The 24,577-nt window shown below is 38.7% G+C and overlaps 1 protein-coding gene across 7 annotated transcripts in view; it reads right to left on the bottom strand.

Annotated features, from left to right (window-relative positions):
• Positions 1-24,577, bottom strand: part of NaPi-III (Na[+]-dependent inorganic phosphate cotransporter type III) — a 418,225-nt gene that overhangs the window by 57,477 nt on the left and 336,171 nt on the right. For all 7 annotated transcript variants that reach the window (XM_083129869.1, XM_083129872.1, XM_083129871.1 and 4 more), the window contains one exon: positions 11,903-12,046. In XM_083129869.1, the coding sequence (XP_082985995.1) occupies positions 11,903-12,046 (144 nt within the window). The remainder of the gene's footprint in view (positions 1-11,902; positions 12,047-24,577) is intronic.

Here is a 24,577-nt window from a genome sequence, read left to right as displayed (position 1 = left end):
TAGATATGTTGGTTAAAATAATACAATGGCGGGGAATGGCGGCTAGGGAAATCACTAACTCGATCACAGAATCTAGTAATGGCACTAAAATATCTCATTGAGAATTTTGTGCTGCGTAATGTCGCAATGAAATTTTTACTAGATGGCCTTGAAATTTGGAATTTTGGTAGGCCCAAAAGATCACCAGTTGACGTCAATGCTTTTGATGACAGCTGCCACGGGGCAAGCATCCAACATTCACGTGGACGAGGAAACAGAAGCCATACATCACTTTCCGCTTCTTTGTGGATGTGGGGGGGGCAAAGGGGGTTCCTCTACATTGTGGCACAGTAGTGTACCAGTGGCGGCGATTAGGGAGGCGAGGGGGCAGTTTCCCCCACTTTTTTCCACTTTTGCCCCCACTATGCTAAACCTTATGTACCAAGGGAAAGTAAACTGTCCTTGCCCCCCCTTTTGCACCTTGCCCCCTTAGTTTTGTAACCCAACCGCCGCCACTGTAGTGTACCACACGATACGAAATAGAGACAACAATAATTTTATTTCGGATGTCAATATACAGTTGCACCTTAAAAAGGTAAAACACACCGAATTGGAAGAATTTATTAATAAGGTACAAATGAAAAGCTATGCAATAAAATTTGAAAATTTTCCAAAACGTCCTCGGCAAGGTATATTTCAGAACCATGCCTCAACATGTTAAGCGCGAGACCATATTTCACTATTTTACTGGTCAGGGTCAGGTGCTATTTTAGACAAATATTAGCGTAATATTGATATACGTGGTCGCCTGATGTAATTCTTTTATATAAACTTTGTGAGATGACGTATATCCAAATTAAAACACATAGTTTAATTTACTTAATTAAATTCCAAAATTTCTAACTACATTACTGCGGAATGTAACTCAATGTTAAACAAATGAAAGTAAGTCTGAGTTTCTAAGCATGAACTACTGCCATCTGCACAGAAAATTACCGGGCCATTGTTATCAATGTTATTTGTGCATAGAAATGATACACAGAGCCTGCCGGGAAACTAAAAACTAATGCGCACAGATCTTAACGTGTTAAAATTAACGAAACCAAAATAATGATGATAATAATAACAAGCGACTCGTGAAATATTACAAAGTGAAATCATAGTTATTAGTAAACAAACGTGTTGCAAATTATTGTATTGTGAGTGTTTCAAAAGTGGTGCAACCCAAACTTTGATTTGATACTTACAACATGAAAACTATTTTTCTGCATTAGAAAGCCTCGTCTATTAAGACACCTCAAAATGATTTTCATTACTTGTTTAATATTTAGAAATTAATTAGTGGTTCAAGATAGAGTGAACTTGTATTCCAGAAAGCTGCTTTGGGGAGAGAAAATGAAATAAATTATCGAAAGATTTGAAGTCTTATGATTGCTGCTATGTGAATTTGTGGTTGCAACCAAAAGGGGTGATTTTTCAGCACTTGATGGGTTTGGCAATAGCGATTCTATGGCGAAGTGATAAGGGGTCATTTTAGTGGTATACTCTTGGATGGCACCACTAGCAGTTCTGACTTTTGTCAGAAGATACAGGCAACATGAATCAAATTATTGATCATAGAATCTTATGAAAGTCGTAGGTACATCATAATTTATATTTGTATGTTATAGGAAATCTGCGTAAGTAATGATTTCCCTTCATGATAGATTAAATAGTAATTGCAACCTTATATCTGATTGTCAACCACATGAAGATGCACGTGAATGCTCTAGAAGGAATTCTAAACATATGTTATATTTCATATTTTGGAATATCATAGCAGTTTTTCGAAAGATGGGGAAATTTCGCAAATAGCTGTCCTGGCGTCTGCCATAGGCCCAGTTGAGGCTTAAGGCGAAACTTCGAAGATGATACAAAACTAGTAAAACAAAGGGTGGTGAATAGAATATAAAGTACTAGGGTGGGGCAAATGGCCCTCTTGACGCTCCCTGTGGGCACCCAATAATATAGTTAATCATAAAATGGTTCCCTCCGCTGGTACTGAAAGTTTAATCAACGTCTAAAAACAGAGCTTGAAGTGGAAAATGGTCCAGGCTCAAGGTTAGCATTTTTCTCCAGTACGTAATACTGAAGGCCAAGACAGGGGCGAAGCTAGACTGGGTAGCCGGGCGGTGCCCCGGAGTATTTTTGCTGATGACACAATTTGCCCACAAATGAACAATCGTTTTAAATGTATGGAAGAGGCTGTAAGACGCGTACAAAGTGGTACAACCTTTTTTGTCAAGTTCCATAGACACTGAGTTACGCAAGAAGCTGAAAATTTGAAACATTTCTAAACTATGTATCACATTCATTTCTGTCAAAAATACTATCTTGCAAACACAAGATAAAGGACATGAGCGATGCGAAAGAGCTTGGTGATCTTTTGATACAGCACACTTCATTGACTTCCAGTTATCCTCATGTGTGTACGGCCTGTTTAATGTACCTTACTGTCCCTCTAACGGTAACAAAGGCAGATAGATCACGAAGTCAGGAACACCGTAGTGGTATGGTTTTAATGTTTTCATTTACTTTCAATTGAAAATGACAGAGCCAAGAAAAAAATCAGTTTTAAGACAGCAATAGATTATTTTGCAGACAAAAGATTCAATAAAGAAATCATTTAAGTCTACTATTGTAAATGGTTATTGGATTTCGCTTCATCTATATTAGTAGTTATTTTGTACACACACTTACTGTTAGCCTTTAGCATTTGTCAAAAGCAGATAAACCCCTCTTTAATCATAATCAAAAGAATTATATTTATTTACAACCCCTATATGCTAAAATTTACCCCTTTTTGTATTCAAAGATTCAGCCACTAATAGCGGAAACTTGTTAGGGTGCCCCACTTGTATAGCCTGCCCGGGGGCACAATGAGTCTCGCTACGCCCCTGGTCAAGATTTCGCTTGTATTCAGCACTCGCCAAAACCAATAAAACATAAACATACATAATTAACTTTGTCAAATGAGTGCCGCATAGAATCTTGACCCCTTTACATAATCGACCATTTGCTTGCGTTTCTACATCTTATCAAGTGACTTTTGACACAACGACACATCGCTTCCTGCAAGAAATTTGCTGATTATAACTAATTTGACACTTTCTTAAAGAGTCCTGCCGCCTGGTTTTGTTCCTCCATTTTTACATTACATCCTGTGTCCACAGTATCTCGAGACGTAAAAAAAGAAGGTGTAAAACTCGTGACAGACTTGTGATAGCTGTTTAGCTGAAAACAGGCAATGGAATGAGTGAAATGGCCTCACACAACGAAGGATCGTGAAGACCGGAAATGCGTCATTTGACCGAAGTTTGAGATTGGCGCCAAAGCGAAAGGCCGTGTTCACAAGATGAAGAGCAAAGGAGCTAACACTACACGTGGACACAACAATTTTCACGCGACGTCAATGATCATAATTTTTTTTTAAGATTGTTGCAAAACTTATCGCAGCGATCTGTAAGAATAGAAAAGTGTTTGATATTCAACTTATAGTTGATCTAGACATATGAAAAGGATACTAGAGAATAATTACCCTATTTTATGGCAAATTACTATTCTGCATTGGGGGGCCACGGACACCCCCCCCCCCCCCGAAAATGAGTGTCAATCTAAAATTATATCATTTCACTCACAATAATTTGTTACTTATTATAAATAGGGAAAGGATTTTAAGGTGCAAAATTATGGTCGGGAAAAGGAAAAAAGGTTCTGAAAATGTTTCAAAAAGGTGCAAAAAAGGTGCTGACAAAATGCCTTTTTGCGCCTTCTGTATATAATGCACGTGGATCGCATAGAGAACTGTGGTTCTGCCAAATACATTTTGATGAAGTTTTTGTTTTCTCTCGCAGGTCTTGCTACATTATCTTGGGAACTATTGGGGACGTAATATCATTTTAGAGCTCTCGTTCTCTCTACAGAATGAGACTATAGGATTTTTAGTAGTTGCTCCACAAGAGTGAAAATCATTTTATTTTTATGTCCTATTTTTTTAACAAAACATTAAAGAAAAGGAAGGGAAAAGGTGCTGAAGCATCAAAGAGGGGGTAAAAAGGGGATAAATCTGCTAATCTCACGAAAAGGTTAAAAAAAAGGTGCAACAAAGTGTGTTCATTTTACTTGATTCCATGTCCTAAAATACAGATCTCAAACGATGTGTATGAAAACAGCTATATTTTTTGGAAAGGTCCTGCACCTTAAAATCCGTTCCCTAATTATAAGGCATGGGAAGGTGGAATAACCGCGAAAGAGATTATGTGTAAAACGGATTAAGCGTGAAACCAAAATTGAACACCGAAATACGCGAGAATGGTACAACAGGGAAGCGGATTAAGCGCGCCATTCTGAATGACGTAGCGTTTTTCGAGGGGGCAACACTATTATGGGGAAAATATATCTGGTTTGCTCTCCCCGCGGAAAATAAATCCTTCCTTGCCCCTCCCTGGAAAAATCCTGCGGAAGTCCATGCTAATACGAGCCTCGCAGACTCGAAGGTTCGAAGAAAAGGAAAAATGTCACTTTCAACCCCCCCCCCCCCCCCAAATTTAACGTCGTTAATCAAGGTGAAGTGGTGGTGTCAAAAACCATTTACGTAAAGTGTGAGATTACTGTTTGGTAGAAAGATAGCGTATGTTCAACTGCGAAAACACACCTAGTTCGACAAAGCAAATCTAAACGCGAAAATTTCCAATTTGCTATTTTAAGCCTTCTATATTATGGATACTATCCGTGGTCATATCAATATTATGAAAATATCGTGACACATGGAAGGGAGGGGAGGATTTCTTGTGCACTTGAAACTCAAGTGTTTGATCCCGCACAATATTTTTCAAAAGTTGTCGCCCCTGATCTGTAGCGTCTCCAGATTAAACACAAGCCTAACCACTCATTTGTTCAGCAAACACATACCTTCTTCTTTCACCTTCGTAACATCTGATGAGTCCATGGTGCTCTGTAGAGTAGTATGTTAGACTCAACAAACACATCCGGTAAACAGTTCTTGTCATCAAGATGAATTTCATCTTGACCATATGGAAAATAAGTTTGCTGAGTGATGAGCCCTCGAAATATAATCTTAAAGTAGAGGTGCATAGACTATTATTAAGATTTTTTCATGCTCTCTGGCATTTAAATCGTTGCTATCCCAGGACTTTTATAGATGGGCAGCTGTGGTCCAGTTGGGGGCCGTCTCATTGTCGCGTTGTTCCCAAACCTTTTCGTTTCGCGGCGCCCACTGAGACGCGGCGAAACACGGAAACATCCGGCAACAGAATTTCTGTTGTTTGCTTCTATTGAAATCAAATGATGTAACGCCCACTACAGGGAAACGCACGGAACCGAAGCACGGAATTTCCGGCTAGAAGTCTACAGGTTATCTTTAAGGTTACCGCCCAGTGAGACGCCGGAAACGGGTGTGTTGCCGCGTTTCCGGCGTCTCAATGGACGTCAAGCTTTAGTGTTCCAAGATTTTTCCGCGGCTCCTAAGTCAGAATGTGCCTATCTAACAAACTTGCAAACATTAGTTAGTTTGGTTAGGTTAGGTTGCTTCCTTTAGTTAAAAAATAAACACATATTTCAAATTCAGAAACTTTTTATGTGTAAAGGGTACTAAATAAGCACACATTTGGAATAAATGTCATTTCGGTGAAAACATTGGAACATTTCTCGGCGCTCCTGTCGTAGGAGACAAGGGTTCGATTCAGAAACAGGTAACCTAAAATATTACAATGGTTGTATTGTAATCTTAGCCCGTGACAATAGGTGACAGAAAATTACACTTAAGGGTAAGGGGGAGACAACGTGTAGGTAGTCGAATTCGTATAGCTACAGTCCCTCCGGTGGCAATTACTAAATTAATATATTTTTAAACACACTGTAAGTTCCCACTAGAATCCTGTGTGGTCATATTTCGCACTTCTACCCTGTTCCATTGCTGGCACAGGGGAGAGCTTTACCTTTATATTTTCGTTACTACTAGTTTATAATATTAATTACTGAATACATACTATTATTATTGATGTCACTAATACGCAATCAATTTCATATCAAAGAACCGAACTCGCTACAAAAATTCCTGGAGGGGTCCATGATCAAGAGTTATCTTAAAACCAGCTAGTTTTAAGTTGAGTTTGCCCCTCCCCCGGACACCGGGCAAAATCTCCGTGCTCTGTCTCCACCATGTGAATGGCTTAGTTCATGCTATTGTCTCTATCACGTGTAAAATTTATTTTGCGTTCTAAAAATATCAGGCTTGTATTTTAAGTTCATAGATGGCAGCACAAGATTAATATTTCGGCTCGGGTACCCTTTTCTACACCCTCGATTTTTCGCACATTTCACATATTATCGTTACGAAAATTAGTTCTTCATAACATACGATGTTTCTAAATAGCGCGGAAAGTAATTTTTTAAGATCTACGTGCTATAAAACTTACGTTTTTTCAATATTTACATTCCTTATGTAACGTCGAAACGGTTTTGCAGCGATTTGATCATGGCGAATCTTGAATTCATGTCACAGGCGCAGGTCTGAACATTTTCTTCTTCTTCTTATGTCTTATATCTGGATGAGTTCATGTGGTTTGACAGGTATGGAAAACAGCGACGAGACACGATGAGGAATATCATTCAACATATTGTTGAACGGTATCCTCAGCGTGTGTAAATACGTTATCTTGTGGAACATCGTGCACATTGCTTTTCGGCAACTGTAGGCCGTTTTCTGAATGACTTGTGGGCTGGGATAATTTGCGACTTCTTATTTTTATCATGGAACGACGGGGTAGGGCAATATTCTGTGGAAAAGGACAAAAAAGACGACTTATTGCATACGACTGACTGCACTTAACGACTTTTAGTTTCAACTTCCACCTGCAATGCCTGGCCTTGGGAAAAAGAGGTAAGTTAACTTCTCAGCTTTACTTTCAGCATTAAATTTGGCTAATTTTTGTTTCTTCATGAGTCAATGCGACAAAAGTGAGAAATAGTGTTCGGGGCAGGTGACACCGGCTAATTTTTAATGCCTTGGTAAATGTGCGATAACGCCCGGAAACCTTTCACTCGTAGCCCCAAAAACCATCCACGGATAGCCCCACAAACCATTCACACAAGGTTAGGTTAGGCCTGTTAGGTTAGGTTCCATTAGCACTCAATTCACCCCTAAATTCATCGAAAAAAGAAAGCGCGGCGAACATAGTTAAAAATACGTCCGAACTATTGCAAACGACAAAATCGCCACTTCAAACGGCTGTAGAGTCGTAAATACTTCTTTCCGCGCTCCAATGTTTTTTTATTCAGAAATAGGATCACATAACCTTCATAATGAAAGAAAAAAAAATTTAAAATTCGAGGGTGTAGAATAGGGTACCCGACCCCTAAAGCATTTGATAAAAATTAATGCGTGATCAGTTTGACAGAAATAATAATTTGAAGTTTAATTTCAAATGATGCGTCTGATAATCAGTGGCGTAGCAACATATCGCGAGGCCCCTATCCGTTCTTTAAATTTGAAATCTCAATGTGCATCGATTCAAAGATTTTCACGGATACGTCAGCAGATTATCATATTTAAACAATAATAATAACAAATTACGACAGAGAAATTTACACTTGGCACAGTTGTATTCTTCAAACACATTGCTGGAATTTTCTTTAACTGAAGTAGTAGTAATACGAGTAATACGGTTTTAAAGATGCTAAATGCAGAAATGCAATCAAGCTACGAATCTTTATATACAAATATAACCTATATTATTTTTAATAACATTTTCTTTGTTTCTCTATTTCAAAATTTGAAGGATGTAAATATTACAGACCGTCCCGCACCATTGCGATGCAGTTTAAGGAGCATGCTTTTGGGCACCAGCTACTGGACGCGCACAGGTTCGAGTCTCTTGGGGAGCTACGAATGAGTAGCGTATTCCGGTCACGGAAACCTACAACAACGACTGGGCTTCGTCGTGCTGACCACACGTCACCTCGTAACTGGTTGGATGATCTCCCACCTCGGCTGTTGCGTCACGGGTTATTATTCTTTTTAAATATCCCTAACCATGCCATAAGATGAAAACATCGGACGCACATAGAATGTCGGTGCTTGGTAAAGGGGGGGGGGAAGGGGCTAAACCACAATCCTGCCTAGGACGCCAAAATATCCAAACAATCGGTTTCAACATTAACAAATCTTAAAACGATAGTCACTTACTCCATATGAAATCTTTGGTACAATCAACTTTGACATTTTTTAAAAAAAATATAGCCACTTTCACTTTGTTGCACATTAGTTGTACTAATTTTGAATTTCAGGATTGATGTATTGTGAAACTCATTTTGTTGTATACGTCTGCGTACGTCTGAACTAAATATTTTCACGCAGTGGCGTAACAAAATCATCAGGTACGCGTCCGCAAGAAACAAATTTGGATTCCCTGTGTACAGTCAGATTCTTCCAAGAAATTTAAGTAATTACTTTGCATGCCTGGTTGGGGCTACACTTACACGCAAACCTAACCTCCACCTGCGAATTTTCATAGATTACAACTTATCTTTCTTTGACATTTGTGTGTTCAAAAGACGAAAAGACAAATACATACTTAACCCCTCCTCCCCTGCCATCATAACAGAAAGTTGACTTCTTGGCTGCGAATGACACTTTTACTTCACAACATCATTAGATCTTGCCCTTTCACGTTCAACGGTAAGAATACTGAGTCCGCTAAATTTGGCCTGAATCATACTACTCTACACTAGCTCCTGCAGGCGTTCTTCGTAACTTTCGATTTTTAGAAAGATAGAATTAGAATGAGAAATTCTTTAGAATTAGAATTAGAAATTCTTTATTCATGGGCGAAGTTCAGCCTGTGGCTGCTGTACCACTTAACCCGCAAAATCTAGTACAATAAAACAAACAAAATACAATTACTACTATAACATAAGAATTCCATTACATTTTCACTTCTAAATATTTCAGTAATTAACACTCTATAAAGATAAAAACAATTTTACTCATTCTCACACATAAAAATGTTCATCTTGGGTTCAAATTGCTCATTTTTTGTTTTGATTTCAACGTAAGCATGCTGAAACTAGTCATGTGTACTGAGGCTCTGTCCTTGCTCATGTAGAAGTACGTACTTTTGTTACTGCCCTTTTAAAGCTGTTGTATGTCGCACACGAGGTAACATCTGGTGGCAGCGCATTCCAACAATATGCAGAAGCAGCTTTGAAGGATGACAGGAATATGGATTTTGAGAATCTGTGCAGATGAAGTTTCTTAGAGTGTCGAGTCGTGTAGTTGTGTATGTCGTGTCTAAACTGGAGTCTGTCGTATAAGTATGTCGGTGTTTTTATTTGCAGGATTTTGAATATTGTGCAGGCCAGATGTAGTTTTCTGCGTCAGGTCATATTCAGCCAATTAACGTCATTTAAGTAAGGCAGTATGTGATTCCTTCCTTTCAAGCTAAATGCAAAACGTATACAAGAATTCTGTACTTTTTGTGCAATTTTAGCATTCTTTTTTGTTAAATTAACACCGTAAACAACGTCACTGTAATCAAAAATGGGAAGAAGCTTGTATAAGACGCAATTTAACATCAGTCGAAAGTAAGTGCGATGATTTATAGAGTGATTTAAGTATACCATAAGCTTTTGAACTCTGAGACGTTAAGTTAAGACTCTGCCAGTCAAGTTTCTGATTAAATATCACACCTAAGTTCTTAACAGTTGTGCAGTGTGGGACCCTCACATTATTAATATTAATTGATAACCCATTTACTTGAATTTTATTTAAGGCAGCGCTAGAACCAATTAATGTAAAGCAGCATTTACAGGGGTTAATTACAAGACCATTACGTTTACACCATTTATAAATAGCATCAAGGTCACGGTTCAGGAGACCAATTGCTGGTTTTGCATTTTTGGGGTCTACTGGCATCATCAGCTGCGTGTCATCTGCATAACAATGAGGTACACTGTGTCGGACATGTAGGGGTTGTAGGGGTAGGTCGGTGGTGAAGAGGGAATATAGAAAAGGACCTAGAATACTTCCTTGCGCAACCCCTCAGGGTATCCTAAGGGGAGTCGATGTAGCTCCTGAGGGAAGATTCACCGATTGTACTCGCCCAGTAAGGTAAGACCAGAACAATTTTATTGCTCCCGGCGAAAGACGGTAGTAACTCATTTTCCAAAGGAGTAGCTGATGAGATACAAGATTAAACGCCTTGGACAAGTCAAGCAACACCAAGACTGCCGCCTTACTTTCGTTTAGCGTTTGTAAAATGCCGTCTGTTACTTTCATGAGCGCCGTTGCAGGGCTGTGGGGAGGTCGGAAACCAGACTGTACTGCAGGCAATATTTGATTTTTGGTAACAAAACTTTCTGTCTGCTTGTACACTGCTTTCTCGATAACTTTTGATAAGACAGGTAATATACTAATTGGTCGTAAGTCGTTCATGTCGGTCACGTGTCGTTTCTTCGGTAAGGGCAGGATTCTAGCCTCCTTCCATGCAAGGGGAAAGGTGTTCTTATCTAACGAGAAATTTATCAAGTCAGTCAGAGGTGAAAGAATGTGTGGAAGAATTAGCTTTATGCCGTCTGTGCCACAAGAATTGGAACGGATTTTGGACACGAGTCGTGCAATTTCTACTTCTTTGACGGCGCCGTTTTCAGTAAATGTAGTTGTAAGGAAGCGTTCGCACTCTTCGAGGATGAGATCGGTTTATTGGTTAGAGGGACTGGCGCTGTCAATAAAGTGGGTGTTTAACAGATGCGGGTCATTTAAAAGTGTGAGACACTCGGCTCCACCTTTCCGTAAATACCACATTTCTTTATCTCTTTCCACATTAATTTTGAATCATGGACGTTTCTATTGATGTGGAACGAGAGGTAGGCTTTCTTCTCCTGTCTTCTGTAGTTCTGTCGTGTCTGTTAATGGAAGAGTAAGAAACAAACAGAAGGCGGTACGTATAGCGTGCAGAGAGCACTGGAAGCTATAGCGTAGAGTTATCAAGGAGAATAAACTTTGCCAAAGCACTTACGGATCGTTGTTCAGGTGATTTCAGATTTAAGCACATTCCTGAAACGTAGAACTTGATCAGGACATTCGGAAGCTGTAGAAAGGAAGGAAGAACTGCTAATGTTATCCATGCCCTCCTCGAGTTCAAAACAACGTAGTATCTAAATGCCTTACACCTTGCTCCGTGGCAGTTGGAGATCCTTTATTGTTAACATATTAAAAATTGAGAGTGCAATATCGAGAGAAAGAAGAAAAGAAAATACAAAGTGTTCTTTATTCAAGAAAAGAATAACTGGATAAAAATGTCCAAGCAAGGTATCGTCAATTGTTGCGTGAATGTTTCATGAGAAATACATTTTCTTTATTATTTTCGGTCCCCCCTTAGGCATACGGCCGCGCCCACCTGTACGTTACGTTTCTGATTTGATGTCTATTCAAATTATAACAAACTAGAATTTAGATTCAGATCAAAACAGAATGTTTTTATTTTATTGTCCACAAAAATTAGCTTTTTCCATCTATTTTTCTCACTTCTATGTATTACATTTTTCGTATCAACCCCATGGCAGGCGAAAACCCTTCAAGAGCGAGGCCCCGGGCGGTCGCCCACCCCCTGATACGCCACTGCTGATAGAAGGTTAATTTTCCCGTATTCTGTCGCATATGGATTTCAAGGTATTAAGGCTTGTCCAGAATTGTAATGGCTAATGTAAAAATAATAGATAATGAAAAAGGTATATTCTAAAAACACCTTGTTGTTGCGCCCTCTCACGACTCTATCTATTGAAATAAGTCCCCCGTGGGTATTGGAACTTCGGAAGCCTTGAGTTGACTAGCAGGCGGTAATGTTAACCAAAGAGAAATACTCACCGATCGTCCCCAGCATGGTCCAGTTGAGGCCAGTGGTGCCCCTAGCCACCAGAGAGAATCCAATCGTGGCGCCGACGATGCTGTGCGTACCGGAAATTGGAAGCTTGAAGAACGTGGCGACGAGCAACCAGACAGCGCTGCCCGCTGGAATTAAGAAGACGTCAGTGAGCAATGACGAAGGGGCAAGCACCTCCAGGGAAGGCACTAAGGAATTTACATATTGGTAGTGGAGTATTTAGGGAAAGGGGGATAGGAGGCTTCAGCCTCCCCAGAAAGGGCAGCGGAATATAGGAATTGTACCCATAGCCATTGGCGTAACTTGGGACTTAACTTGGGGGTGGGGGGTATGAAGTTGAGGCTAACTTTGGGGGGGGGGGCAGAGCCAAAAAAATGTCATCTCGTAAAAAGTGTCCAGGATTATTTGCTACATAACTTGTTACATTTGTGAATAATATTATAATTAATTACTTACCTCCTCAGGTCTTAGGATATTAACAAAACTATTTTTCACTTGTAAATTTTAACAATCCTGAAAATGTTGAGGGGGAGGTGCCCCCTTGCCCCCGCCAAGTTACGCCTATGCCCATGGCAGTGGCGGGTTGTCTTTTAAGAGCTATTCTCACTGTATCTTTGGGGAACGTAAAACAGCTAAAAAAAATTACCTATAGAATGACCTTAAAATAATTTAAAATGACCTAAAAATGGTAAAAAAAATGACCTAAAATGGTAAAAAATGACCTAAAAATAATTTTCGCTCTTAAAATGATTCATGGAAAGAAAAAGCAATTAAGCGCTAATGTAGTTTTCTTTATTCTTACTTCAAGACTTTTCTGTGGAAGTCAATCACCATCTTTCGGAGTGAGCCTTGCACGATACACAGTCCATCAACATCTCAAAATAGATTTGTGTTTCGCGCACATCAGATTATATATTTTTTTATATTGTGACTAAAACCCAAGATGAAAGTGATTATAGTTGCCAGCAGTTCAACCTCAAAGTAGGCTTCACACAAAGCATTTTAGGTGCTGGAGGAAAAGTAAATGTACCACAATCAAATATTTAATCCATTGACCAAACTTTCACTTAAAAATAATATTGTGCTTTTCCACTGACCGTATTTTCCACTAATGTCGAACTTGTTGAAGAGACCATCTCAGGAAATTTAAATACATAAATTATGCTAGCAAATGCATTTAAACAACAGGGGAGAAGACAAATAAACCTGGAATATGAAGGAAAATGCAATAAAGACGGGGGAAATATTGAAACATGAACTAAAAGAAGAAAAAAGAAGAAAACTAGAAAATGCAAAAACTGCCAAATAAAAGCAACGTTTTCTGGTTCCAACTAATTAAAAACGGGCTGGTATCAGGTTTAGCATTGTTTTCAAGGCTTAGAAAAACGGTGACAAAACGTACCACTTGGGTTTTCGCGACGAAACGTACCACTCAGGTAAACAGCTACCTGTGAAGGATCCACTAATAACATCAAAATATTTACTCCGCGACAAAACGTACCACTTCAAGGAAAACGCTTGAACTTTCTCTTGACATGTCAAACATTCCAATACGGCGCGCTATCTGACACCCGAATCAGCACCCAGCTAACTTGACCTTGAGTTGGGTTATGTTAGGTTAGGTTAGGTTGTAGGTTCATGCTTCCAAATTCGCAGCCATATATGCGATTCGCCAAGTGTTTCCTTCGACAGAAATGAGTGGGTGCTTCTTCCATTTTAAGAAATGCCTTTGGCGTAAAGTTCAAGATATAAGACTTTTAGTCGAGTATCGAGAGAATGAGGAAATCCGTTTACATACAGGGTGTAACAAATGTCCCATTACCCCCCTCCCCCTTTGAATTGTAGACAAACTTGCAAAATGTTATTTTAACAGCATGCGTATGATGAGAGGATGGTGGTATACCATTAAATCAGACCAATGACCACCATTTACTCTAGAGGATCTGTGTGCACACCGCCATTTTCATGGCACAGTATTATTCGCCTCCAGGTGCGATGTGAAATCCTCCGTAACATGCCTGGCGGGATGGAAGCAAACGCACTATGAACAGCTTCTTGAAGTTCCCCAGTTGTCTGATAACGATTTTGGGCGACTTTCTGTTTTATGTGCCCCCGTAGCGCATTATCACAAGATATCAGATTTGGACTTTGGGGTGGCCATTTTAGAGGTGCTTGTAAATTTGGCGATCCTCGTTCAATCCATTTGTCTCTGAACACACCGTTGAGGTATTCTCTTAAAATGGTTACCTGAAATCCAGATCTGACATCTTATGTTACGGAGGATTTCACATCTCACCTGGAGGCGAATAATACTGTGCCATGAAAATGGCAGTGTGCACACAGATCCTCTGGAGTAAATGGTGGTCATTGGTCTGATTTAATGGTATACCATCCTCTCATCATACGCATGCTGTTAAAATAACATTTTGCAGGTTTGTCTACTATTCAAAAGGGATGGGGGGTAATGGGACTTTTGGTACACCCTGTATATGCATGTGTACCGCTCTGGCCTTCTTAAAAACGGAGGAAGTTTATGATGGATGGCTGGAAATACACTCTCAGTCTCAAGCCCCAGAATCAGCGAAGCTAACTCATTTCCTTGATTACTTTGTGAATAGTTGGTTGCAAAACGCGGAAATTCGAATAACAGTGTGGAACTGTAATAACAAACGACACGTTTTTTGATTCCGTTTCATCAAGTGGTACGTTTTGCCGCATCACAAATATTTTAAGACTTATTAGAAGACCCTTCGCAGGTAGCCGCCCAGGTGGTAGGTACGTTTTATAGCCATGGATGATGAAATTGATGAAGAGGCCGGCTCTTTTGGCTAATCGCGACGTTGAGGATGAGTGATGATTGTATGAAATTGATGGAGTGCGGAGGAAACCGATCAAAGGACACAAAATATTTTGCCAACGTAAGCCTGTCGATTAAATATAAAACACGAGGAGGTCATAAGTTCGAAGTCCAAATATTTTATCTTTAACCTTTTGGAATCCGCAGTAAACACTGAGCTGAATGCTTGCTAAAAATGATAGTCTACTTTGGGTCGGGATATTATTAGTGATTGATGAAGGCAGGGTTGTAGTCGAGGGTATACGGCCGCCGTATACCCTCTCGTTAACCTTACTCGATAGAGTATATATTCTGCTACAAATGCTTATACATTCTAATTTCGTCTCTTTTATATTTCTTCATGTAATTTGGCAATTACTCCAGTGAGCTTATATCCTCAGGCGACACGTGTCGCTTGTCGCTTCGGTGTGAAATCTCCCTAAATAGTTCTTTCTTTTGCCCGAAACGGAAGACTATAAAGGTTGCATTAAACGCGACAATTGAAGATTTTTTGTATTTCATTTTTAAACACTGAGAGAACGAAAGAAAAGAGAATTGTTACTTTTTCTGTTCGTTTTTAGTTTTTTCATATAAGTATTTTCCCAAGATTTTCACTTTTAGTGTAATTAGCAGTTATTAAAAATGTTAACAGTATACAAGCTGATAATGCACAAAAGCAATAGCAACAAGAAAATAAAATACAATACCGTGCTATACTGTAGCCTTTATGTTTAAATTCAATCATTGAAATACGCGTTCATCTTTTTCTGTTTTAAAAATGCCTTCTCTATTGCAATATGCCCCCTTCATGCCAATTATGGGTATATCTATATATATGGGTCATTCTACTACGAATGACACCTTTTGTTGAATTAATTGACTTTATCCATGTATTCAAGGAAAACATAATCCAAAATTAATGAAAACATGGTCTACACTTAAGGTTTCACGAAACCTATCGTATACAACGTGAAAATGTTTGGACTACAGCCTTGAATGAAGGAACAAAAATTTATATGATGGCACAAAATATATGTTTTTTCTCACAAATTTAAGGTATGTCTTAATACGATCAATTGACTGCTACCAGAGTGATGAATGGTAATAATTTTTTGTTGCACTCATTCGCAAATACTTTTCTATATACGAGGGTTCCTCCGAAAGTAAAGCCTCCAATTTATTTTTCGGACAAACCACAGCAGATACAAAAGATCACAATATACCATTGAATAAAGCACAGTTTCAGCTCCAAGACAATATTTTTCTATGTAATCACCACATTTTTGTCAGCGTTGAACAAGAGCCTATATACCACGCTCGTAAATGTCACCACCAAGCAATTTAGTCCACTGTTTCACAGCTGTTCCTTGGTCTTCGTGTGTGGCTTGGCATTGTCGTGCTGCAGGAAAAAGGTGTCCCTCTTTTCTGGTCCGACTCAGGAAATTCGAGCCTTTAACTTTGTTAGCGTTGCAATATAGCGGTCATAGTTGATTCTTTCTGCGCCCTCCAGGAAATCCAGAAGAATGACTCCTTTCCTATCCCAGAACACACTACACATCACATTACCCGATGTGGACTGCACCTGATACTTCTTTTTTGTTGAGAAATTCACATGTCGTCAGATTTGCATCTTTTCGGGCCAACGAAAGATGCATTGCGTGGGCAACATTTCCCTGTGAAACAGGACTAAATCGGTTGGTGGTGATTTTTACGAGCGTGGCATACAGGCTCTTGGTCATAGCTGGAAAATATGTGTAGAGAAAGGTGGTAATTTCTTGGAAAAATAGTGTCCTGGGGCTGAAACTGCTTTTTTCAACGGTGTATTGTGATATTTTGTATCTGCTGTGGTTTGTCCGAAAAAAATGGAGGCATTACTTTCGGAGCAACCCTCGTACTAAACCGGTTAAGTGTCAAATTCAAAGCTTTCTGCAACTTTATGATAATGGGATGCATAATAGATGTAGTACAAACGATTGTACTTAATTTGAAGCAATTTCTCGTATATTTTAATGCTAGATTCAGGAGTATGCAAAATATATATTTACAGGTAAATCCACTCTTTTTAGATAACGATCATCATCATTATTATTAACAACATATGAACAAAACATTAAAAAAATTTTTCACAACTGGGGAGGTAAGGTGTCAAAACTGAGGGGGCAAGGTGCTAAAACGGGGGGGGGGGGGGCAAGGACAGTTTACTTTTCCTTGGTACATAAGGTTTAGCATAGTACGGGGGAAAAAGTAGTAAAAAGTTGCGGCAACTGCCCCCCACGCCCCCCTGATCGCCGCCACTGGGCATGTGTATTAGTAATATGATTTTTCTACAACTAATATTGGGAGCCAATATTCATATTAAAATACCATTTCCTTGACATTTCTGTATATATGAATTAACTAAAAGGGTTCATGAATTTCATCCTCTTGAGCAAGGATGATGAAATAAGCTTTGCACCTTTCACTTAATTTATTATTCTATTACACTGTTTTATACCCAACAATAACAAATACATAAAATATATTTAATGTTAAAAATGAACTGATTAGTAGCTTGATTTTGTAATATTTAGATGCATTGTGGGATGCACAAGCATTGCTCGGCCAATTGTCCAAGACTGTTTTAATTAATTTTGCTCTTGAATACTACGACGTGTTTTTAAGCAATAGTTTTTTGGGTATTCTGGTGCAGAGATTGTCATGTCAGTAGCTTGTTTGGTGTTTTGTGGCACTTCTCGATACTCTCACTGGGTGAAACAACCAAAATAAAGAGAATACACATGGTGAGGGATCCTTGCAGACAATGTTAAACCAGTTATTTGTCTCTTTCCTTTCAGATAGAACCAGAAAACATTGATTTCAGCATGCATTTTATATGCATTTTCTAATCTTTTTTGGTCATTAGCTTCTTTTTCAGTATTTTGTGCCTTTCTTTGTTACATTATCAATTTATAAGTTTCTTTTTGCTCTTTCCATGTTGTTTTGTGAATTATAAATGCATTTCCTGTCATAACTTACATTTAAATTTCCTAACTTGATCACTAGCAAGTATGCCATTATTCGAAAATATGGTCAATGCAAGAGCACAATATTATTTTAACTGAAACCTCCTTTCTACGGGGTGGAATACACAATAAGATACATATTTGGTGTATTTAGAAATTTTCCAGTAACAAAAATGTCAATCGGGGGCCATTTAAGAGAGGATTACATTTACCAGTCCGTTTTTTTTCAGAGTTCTTCAGTGTTCTTATTTGAAAATTTTGATTTTAAAATTTCGGAGGGGTCTGCAGCCCATCTTCAGGGGGAAGATACGGTCAAATGGAGCAAGGTTTATGTTGGTTAACCTCACATAAGATTTTACTCATGGAATCATTTAGTGATAGAATGTGAAAACATTAGTTCTGATCTGGTTCTCGCATTTGACACTTAATTGTTATATCTAATGCATTTTTTGCTTTGGTTATTCTGCTAAAATACTAATTAACATTATTTTTATCGATTATAAAAATAATAACTTCTCGCTTTTTTCTAATTTGAAATTAAGGATTCTAATATCAAGGGTCGACTGACCGTCACCTCATGGTCACCTCCCTCCATAGCCAAAGGCTGTCTTCACCATGGTAGCCTACCTAATTATGTAGCCCAGGGCGTAAAATTTCAGTCTTGGTTTTCAAGTCTTAGTGTCAGCTGCTGTTCTGCAGTTGCAAGAAATATATGTCTGATTTTAGCTTGTATGGTGTTACTCTTCCATTGAACAAAGACCGCTTTAGACGAAAGCATTTTCCTTAACATTTACGCCATGACCAAAATGCTGCCGTGTAAAGTGAACAGTCTTATGGCATCTTTCATGGCATTTCTCAAGGATAGAACCTGTTCTATTTCCATAGCATAACTAATCAGAAGCGACCTCTAGGTCACGAGTGCAGTTGTAATGGCGGCCGAGTGAGATGTAAACAATGTATCACTTCAAATTTTTAAAAGCAGATAACTATCCAACCGAGGGGAATATCGTTTCGTTTAAAACGTTATTAGGTACAAACTAATGGCGCTGCTTAAATACATACTATATACAACGTTTACTGTACACGTATGGAAGAATATTTTAGTTGTTTCAAATGTAAACACCGTGCACTCAGCATAGATGGTATGACACGACGTGCCTTTCATGCTGTATATGTTATACATTGTAATCGCAAAAGCTAGCCGAAAAGTTCAATGAAACGCTTGCGTGTAAAGTACTGTGTAAAGTACTATCAGCTATAAGATTTTTGGAAGCTTTTACACAGCATTTATGCTAGCAAAAATGCTAAAGAAAATGATTTCGTCTAAAGCCGGCCTTAGTTTTGTACTGATTAATGAAATTGGGTCGCTTTTCTCCCACGTTTGGATAATCGTGACTATGGGATGAATGGCGATACGATACAGCTGTGAAACAGGACTAAATCGGTTGGTGGTGATTTTTACGAGCGTGGCATACAGGCTCTTGGTCATAGCTGGAAAATATGTGTAGAGAAAGGTGGTAATTACTTGGAAAAATAGTGTCCTGGGGCTGAAACTGCTTTTTTCAACGGTGTATTGTGATATTTTGTATCTGCTGTGGTTTGTCCGAAAAAAAATGGAGGCATTACTTTCGGAGCAACCCTCGTACTAAACCGGTTGAGTGTCAAATTCAAAGCTTTCTGCAACTTTATGATAATGGGATGCATAATAGATGTAGTACAAACGATTGTACTTAATTTGAAGCAATTTCTCGTATATTTCAATGCTAGATTCAGGAGTATGCAAAATATATATTTACAGGTAAATCCACTCTTTTTAGATAACAATCATCATCATTATTAATAACAACATATGAACAAAACATTAAAAATTTTCCACAACTGGGGAGGTAAGGTGTCAAAACTGAGGGGGTAAGGTGCTAAAACGGGGGGGGGGGGGGCAAGGACAGTTTACTTTTCCTTGGTACATAAGGTTTAGCATAGTACGGGGGAAAAAGTAGTAAAAAGTTGCGGCAACTGCCCCCCACGCCCCCCCTGATCGCCGCCACTGGGCATGTGTATTAGTAATATGATTCTTCTACAACTAATATTGGGAGCCAATATTCATATTAAAATACCATTTCCTTGACATTTCTGTATATATGAATTAACTAAAAGGGTTCATGAATTTCATCCTTTTGAGCAAGGATGATGAAATAAGCTTTGCACCTTTCACTTAATTTATTATTCTATTACACTGTTTTATACCCAACAATAACAAATACATAAAATATATTTAATGTTAAAAATGCACTGATTAGTAGCTTGATTTTGTAATATTTAGATGCATTGTGGGATGCACAAGCATTGCTCGGCCAATTGTCCAAGACTGTTTTAATTAATTTTGCTCTTGAATACTACGACGTGTTTTTAAGCAATAGTTTTTTGGGTATTCTGGTGCAGAGATTGTCATGTCAGTAGCTTGTTTGGTGTTTTGTGGCACTTCTCGATACTCTCACTGGGTGAAACAACCAAAATAAAGAGAATACACATGGTGAGGGATCCTTGCAGACAATGTTAAACCAGTTATTTGTCTCTTTCCTTTCAGATAGAACCAGAAAACATTGATTTCAGCATGCATTTTATATGCATTTTCTAATCTTTTTTGGTCATTAGCTTCTTTTTCAGTATTTTGTGCCTTTCTTTGTTACATTATCAATTTATAAGTTTCTTTTTGCTCTTTCCATGTTGTTTTGTGAATTATAAATGCATTTCCTGTCATAACTTACATTTACATTTCCTAACTTGATCACTAGCAAGTATGCCATTATTCGAAAATATGGTCAATGCAAGAGCACAATATTATTTTAACTGAAACCTCCTTTCTACGGGGTGGAATACACAATAAGATACATATTTGGTGTATTTAGAAATTTTCCAGTAACAAAAATGTCAATCGGGGGCCATTTAAGAGAGGATTACATTCAGAGGCCTGCACAAGACCCGGAGAAAACCCGTCTGCGAGGAGGCGCGCCTACAATAATATGCAACACGCACATCAAGCCCAGGTGTTCGACATCGCGCAAGCGAGCTTCACGTCACAGTGTTGCACAGGCTTCGATGCCTGCCAGGTTTTTCTATTACCCGGGTCTTAAGAAGACCCGTGAGACTCGATGTAGTTCTTGCAGGTAGACGGCGAGCACTACTGTCAGTGTTGCCAACGGCCATTATATTTCACTACGCATGGAAATATTTGAATTTCTGCTAGGCGCAGGTGCCTTGAGGTTGTAGAATCATTGGCGTAGCAAGGGGTGAGCGAAGTGGGCGACCACCCTGGGCCTCGCGCATATAGGGGCCTCGCGTCCTATAAGGTTGATACGAAAAACGTAATAAATGGAAGTGAGAAAGATAGAAAAGGCTAATTTTTGTGGGCAATAAAATTAAGACATTTTTAACTGGCTTTATATTCTAGTTTAACGTTATAATTTGAATGAATACGTCAAATCAGAGGCGGGCGGGAGCTCTAAGCCTAAGGGGCCCCGAGAAAGTCAAAATAATTCTAATTTCTCATGTGAAACATCAACGCAAAAATTGCTTGGACAATTTTATCCATTTTTCTTCTGTGTCGTGACCTTGCATAGCCTACCCGATTTTAATATGTTAATGGTAAAGTACCTCAAACTGCCACGGAGCAAAGTATGGGGCATTTAAATGCTTCTGGTATTTTAAACTCAAGAAAGGTATGGATAATATTAGCAGTTCTTCCTTCGTTCCTACAACTTCAGACGCAGCTATTGTCCTCTGTAACGGGCACGAAGATGATTTATCTTCCGAATTTCCTGATCAAGTTCTATGTTTCAGGAATGTGCTTAAATCTGAAATCAAGTGCTTTAGGAAAGTTTCTTCTCCTTGATAGCTCTACACTAACTTCCAGTGTTCTCTGTATCCTGTACCGCCTTCTGTTTGGGGGAAGGGATAAGTAAGTATTTGTATTTTCTTCTTTTGAATACATAAATGTCAAAGAAAGATATGTTGTAATATGTGAAAATTCAGAGTTAGAGCATCGATTTGTATAGTTATTAATGTAAGTGCAGCCACAACCAGCCATTCTAAGTAATTACGTAAATTTCCTGGAAGAAGCTGACTGTACTTGAGGGACCCAAGTTTATTTCTTGCGGACGCGTACTTTACGATTTTATTACGCCACTGCGTCAAATATTTAATATTACAAGAACATTAAGACGTAACAACAAAATGAGATTCACAGTTATTATTATCATCTAAGTCCTAAAATTCAAAGTTAACTGGTACAATTTATGTGCAACAAAGTCAAAATTGCTAATTAAAAAAAGTCAAAATTGCTAATTTAAAAAAAAGGTCAAATTAGCTGTATCAGTTGATTACACCAAACATTTCACATTTATTGTGCAAATGACTATCGTTTTAAGATTTGCTGATGTTGACACCGATTGTGTAGAAGAGCTTGTAGGTAGATACATTGGGCCCCTAGACAGGATTGTGATTTAGCGCACTCCCTTCCCCCCGCTCTATCAAGCACTGACATTTTATGTGCGTCCTTCCATATTTTCTACTTAAGTCATGGTTTGTGACATTTACATCCTACAAACTTCGAAATGAGGAAACAAAGAACGACTCATTAAATAATATATAGGTTATATTTCAAGATTCTTACTTTGTATTTCTGATTTTTTTAAAAAAAAGTTTAGCACACTTAAGGATATTTCAGTTATCTTACTGCCTAAAGAACATCTTAAAAAACGTACTATTACTACTACTTTGGTTAATGAAAATTCCAGCAGCGTGTTACTGTAGCTCTGCCAAGTGTAAATTTCTCTGTCGCGTACTATCAAATATAATTTTCGTCAGAAATTAATTATTATTGTAGGCTATTATATAAATATGATAATTTGCTGACGTTTCCTTGATGACTGTGTATCGATTTACATTGATATTTCAAACTTAAAGAACGATGGGGCCTTGCATTCAAATCTCGCCCAGGACCTCGCGATATGTTGCTAAGCCACTGCACCTAAGATTTTGTAACTTCTCAAATTAGTGTCATTATTATGTCAAACCAACTACCACATATTTTCTAAATTTGTTTCGATGGTCTTGAAATAGGTTTGTGTGTCTTGTTCATTTTATGTCACCTTTCTGGTCTTGAAATCGTAAATCTTCTGTCGATTTCATTTTTACGTTGTTTGTTTGTTGAAATGTGTAAATAGTATTGCCTGTTATTTGCACCCGTGTGAAAATACAAGCTAACAATTATATTTTGTATCGTATTACTATCAATGCGGTCTGAGAACAAGATAACTAGCAACAACACTAGCGAACGACGATTTGTTGAAAGAGATGACAATATTCAAAAACCTTTTATAATGCAAATTCTGATTTCATGTTCCATTTTATGGACCATCGTGCCTTAGTGTTCAGGGGGGGGATCTTGAGCAACTAATTCGGATATTGAATTGGCAAAATTACACCAGAGAGAAAATCTGTTTGATTGATTGATTCATTTATTTGGTCAATTTATGCACAATAAGGCTAATCGGGACTGGACCTATAGTTTAAAGTGGGATCTGAACCATCATGTGCTTCCACCGGGTATCGAACCTGGTACCCTTTGATTACAAGGCGACGACACTACCACTGCGCCATAGGGGAGCACCCCCAAAAAAGTATAATGTAGAACAACCACCAGTCACACAAAGTTCCAAAGTATTTACGATGGCACTTTTTGCGAAACTTGGTTCGTACTCCTGTACAGGTGTCAGCAGTGGCAGCAATTAGGGCGGGACCGAGAGAGTGCAGTTGCCCCCCCTCCCCACTTTTTGCTACTTTTGCACCACGCTAACCTCATGTACCAAGGGAAATTAATTATCCTTGCCCCCCCCCCCGTACATTTGCACTTTGGCCCTCTAGTTTTGGAACCCAATCGCCGCCACTGGGTGTGAGCGATACAAATGTTTTCTAGCAAGGAATAAATGTCTGCAATTTCAAATTGATAAAAGTGATGAACATTTTAAGTGCTCCTAGAACAGTTTAGAATCTAAAAGTTGGCAACGGTGACTGCGTGACTCATGTATCTGGAGACGGTGCAAAACCGGAATCAGCGTTCGCTGAAGATAAGCGAGCTTCGTTTTGCAAGGCCTTCCAGTTACCCGTGGGCTTTCGATGCTTGACGGGTCAAAACCCAGGTATATAGTTTTACTCGCCCGCCCGACCAACCAGGCGGGCCTAGTAAGCGATTCTGGCCGTTGTGCAGCCCTCTGATTACATTTACCAGTCCGTTTTTTTTTCAGAGTTCTTCAGTGTTCTTATTTGAAAATTTTGATTTTAAAATTTCGGAGGGGTCTGCAGCCCATCTTCAGGGGGAAGATACGGTCAAATGGAGCAAGGTTTATGTTGGTTAACCTCACATAAGATTTTACTCATGGAATCATTTAGTGATAGAATGTGAAAACATTAGTTCTGATCTGGTTCTCGCATTTGACACTTAATTGTTATATCTAATGCATTTTTTGCTTTGGTTATTCTGCTAAAATACTAATTAACATTATTTTTATCGATTATAAAAATAATAACTTCTCGCTTTTTTCTAATTTGAAATTAAGGATTCTAATATCAAGGGTCGACTGACCGTCACCTCATGGTAACCTCCCTCCATAGCCAAAGGCTGTCTTCACCATGGTAGCCTACCTAATTATGTAGCCCAGGGCGTAAAATTTCAGTCTTGCTTTTCAAGTCTTAGTGTCAGCTGCTGTTCTGCAGTTGCAAGAAATATATGTCTGATTTTAGCTTGTATGGTGTTACTCTTCCAT

The sequence above is a fragment of the Lepisma saccharinum genome, chromosome 10 (genome assembly GCF_977018435.1).
Source record: "Lepisma saccharinum chromosome 10, izLepSacc3.1, whole genome shotgun sequence".
In the NCBI taxonomy this organism is placed as follows: domain Eukaryota; kingdom Metazoa; phylum Arthropoda; class Insecta; order Zygentoma; family Lepismatidae; genus Lepisma; species Lepisma saccharinum.
The sequence above is the reverse complement of the archived record's forward strand: the minus strand, read 5'-3'. Positions and strand labels throughout refer to the sequence as shown.